The 2,831-nt window shown below is 39.5% G+C and overlaps 1 protein-coding gene across 1 annotated transcript; it reads left to right on the forward strand.

The window, feature by feature from the left end:
• Window positions 1-412: 412 nt before the first annotated feature.
• LOC144769912 (olfactory receptor 1G1-like) lies at window positions 413-1,339 on the forward strand. The gene has a single exon (XM_078654108.1). It carries the CDS (start codon window positions 413-415, stop codon window positions 1,337-1,339), a length of 927 nt encoding a protein of 308 aa, XP_078510234.1.
• Window positions 1,340-2,831: the final 1,492 nt, after the last annotated feature.

The following is a 2,831-nucleotide window of genomic DNA, read 5'->3' on the forward strand; positions in this document are numbered from 1 at the left end:
CTGATAGAAAATATTCATATTATACTCTCTCCAAATAAAAATTTTGTGGATATATTTGTACCATAGAATACCATATTTTAAAGAGTACACAGCAGTTTAAATCTTTTGTTCCATGAAAATCTAAGCTGAGATAACAATTTTAGGCACACATATTCTGCAATGAATATTTGTCCTATCTCTGAAAGACAAATGATAAAACCCCACTAAAATTAATATTCAACAGACAATATTTGTTGTTAGCATGTTTGAAAGAAACCAATGTATTTTGAACATTTACAAAAGATGAAAGTAGGAGCTTTGGAGAAGACCACAAACAGAAACTTAAAAGTCAAACCAGCTAGTCAAAGGATGTATTAACATTGCTGCTTTGCTTTATTTCAGCCTGCCTTCAAATCACAATAAATCTGGACAAATGGAAGGAGAGAATCTTACTTCAGAGGAACAGTTCCTGATTATAGGGTTTTCAGATCTTCCACTGCTGCAAGTTCCCCTTTTTATTGCATTTATTACAATTTACGTGATGACTTTGATTGGAAATCTTCTTATCATGTCAATAGTATACTCCAGCTCACATCTGCACACCCCCATGTATTTTTTCCTCATAAATGTGGCCTTCATTGACATCACTAACATCTCAGTAACTTTCCCCCATATGCTGATACACTTCTTTCAGACAGGCACAACCATTTCTCTCACCAAATGTCTGCTGCAGATATATCTGTTTATTTTCTTGATGGGGACAGAATTCCTTATCCTCACAGTTATGGCCTATGATCGGTATGTGGCCATCTGTCATCCCTTACATTACATGAGCATTATGAACAAAAACATGTGCATACAGCTGGCCACTGGAAGTTGGCTTGGTGGCATCTTGATCCCGCTTCCACACATCACACTAATCTCTAGGCTCACCTACTGTCAGTCCCACACCATCAACCACTTCTTCTGTGATTTCACTGCACTTATGAAGCTAACTTGCACCAGCATCCATGGTATTGAGACACTGAACTATGTTATTGGATCTATTTTTGCACTGATACCCTTAATTATTGTCTTCACATCATATGTCAAGATCATCTCATCAATACTGAACATGAAGTCGATACAGGGGAGGCGCAAGACCTTTTCAACCTGTGGTGCCCATCTTACTGTCGTTATTTTATTCTTTGGGTCTGTTTGTTCCACATACATGAGACCAACATCAAAAGTTTCTATAAAAGAGAACAAGATATTGGCTTTAATCTACACGGCTGTTCCTCCACTGTGTAACCCAATCATATACACCCTGAAAAACGAAGGCTTTGCAAAGGGCTTCAGAAAGACAAAAATGCAATATTGACTAAAGGACCAAAACAACCCACAATTTTTACAAGTCGTTTAAACTTTAAGGTCAAAACATAACTGCAAACTGTGGATGGAGTCATTACTCATTGCTAGGTGTTTGGGTGACCCTTTATAAAAACACATATAATGCATATAAATTTGGGGTATCCAGGTGTAGCTGCTCCTGTCTGTCTTTCCCTTTGTTACCCTTTGCTCTGCTGTTACTACCCATGGTCCCATGAGCCAAAAGGGCAGTTGTATACATAAGTAAACATGGTTGACTTGGTCTTGTTTACTTTTTGTAGTTCCATCTCCTTGTTTTTCCTCTAATAATTCAGCAGCATGTGAGAGTGTGGCTGAGGAACAATGCTGAGAGATCACCAGCAGTCCAAGAGTGTGTGACATTGCTTTGGATACTTTAGTACACATATGGCTTCTGGTACTCCGATGACATTGCCCTATATCTGAGAGAGCCCCTGCATAGTCTATCTGGAGTCATAAAGCTATTGTGCAAATTTGGGCTGCTCTCAGTGTTGAAAGTAAATTAGGTAAAATCGTATCTGTTCCCAATCTTTCCAATGTTTGATACAGCTGACCCACTACATATAGATTACTCTTTTAATTGGGAGCACAATACCTTTAGGTATTTAGGAGGACAAATCCATCACAGACATGAACAATTAGAAATGGAAACGTTTAGAAAAAGATAATCTGGCATTCTTTTGGGCCAGGCTTTCCCTCTCATCCATTATATGGGTGGCCATTGCTAAAATGTTAGTTTTGCCATAATCCCTGTTCAACTTTCTGGCCATCTGTGTTGTCTTGAAAAAGTGTTCTTTATGGCGATAAACAGCCTTCTCACAAACTTAACTTGGGCAACCAAGAGAAAAAGACTCGCCATAACTAAAATGATGAGGCCCCTAAATGGAATGGGAGTGCCTAATCTGGAGGTGTTCTGCTGTGCAGCATAGTTATTGTGACCAATCAAATGGACTTTGGAAGCAGAGAATCAGGAATGTTTAAAAATCAGAGCCATTGTGGGCGAGGCAGGTGTTGAGGGGGTGTAACTTGAGAAGATTAACCAATTGAAGAGATATACAACAGCCACTCATGTGGCATTGTTGGCTAAAGAATGCACCATTGTAATGTTTACCGGGCTACAAAGAACTGGTGCAAGAAACCATGGACAGAAGCTGGGATTCAAGTTGTGGGCAGCTTGTAACACGGTGACTTGCTGTGCACCTTTGCGAATGTAAGGGATGGAACTGGTTTTTGGAAAGTGGGTTACTGGTTGAGGGGGGCAAATCCTTGCTCAAGTATCAATAACACTCTCTGTCAGTGTGAGCCATAGGTGAACCCCAAATTAACCTGTGACCAACCCTCAGGTAGCTTGGCACAGAAGCAGCCAGACATAACTTAGAGGCAATGTGTAAAGTATTTATGAAGCACTCCAAAAAATAATTAAGGGAAAACACAACATAAGAAAAATTCCACACCAATTTAGAGTA

The sequence above is a fragment of the Lissotriton helveticus genome, chromosome 7, assembly GCF_964261635.1.
Source record: "Lissotriton helveticus chromosome 7, aLisHel1.1, whole genome shotgun sequence".
In the NCBI taxonomy this organism is placed as follows: domain Eukaryota; kingdom Metazoa; phylum Chordata; class Amphibia; order Caudata; family Salamandridae; genus Lissotriton; species Lissotriton helveticus.

Excerpts from the sequence above, each read along its gene's own strand:
- LOC144769912 (XM_078654108.1), top strand. The coding sequence starts at position 413 with ATGGAAGGAGAGAATCTTACTTCAGAGGAACAGTTCCTGATTATAGGG.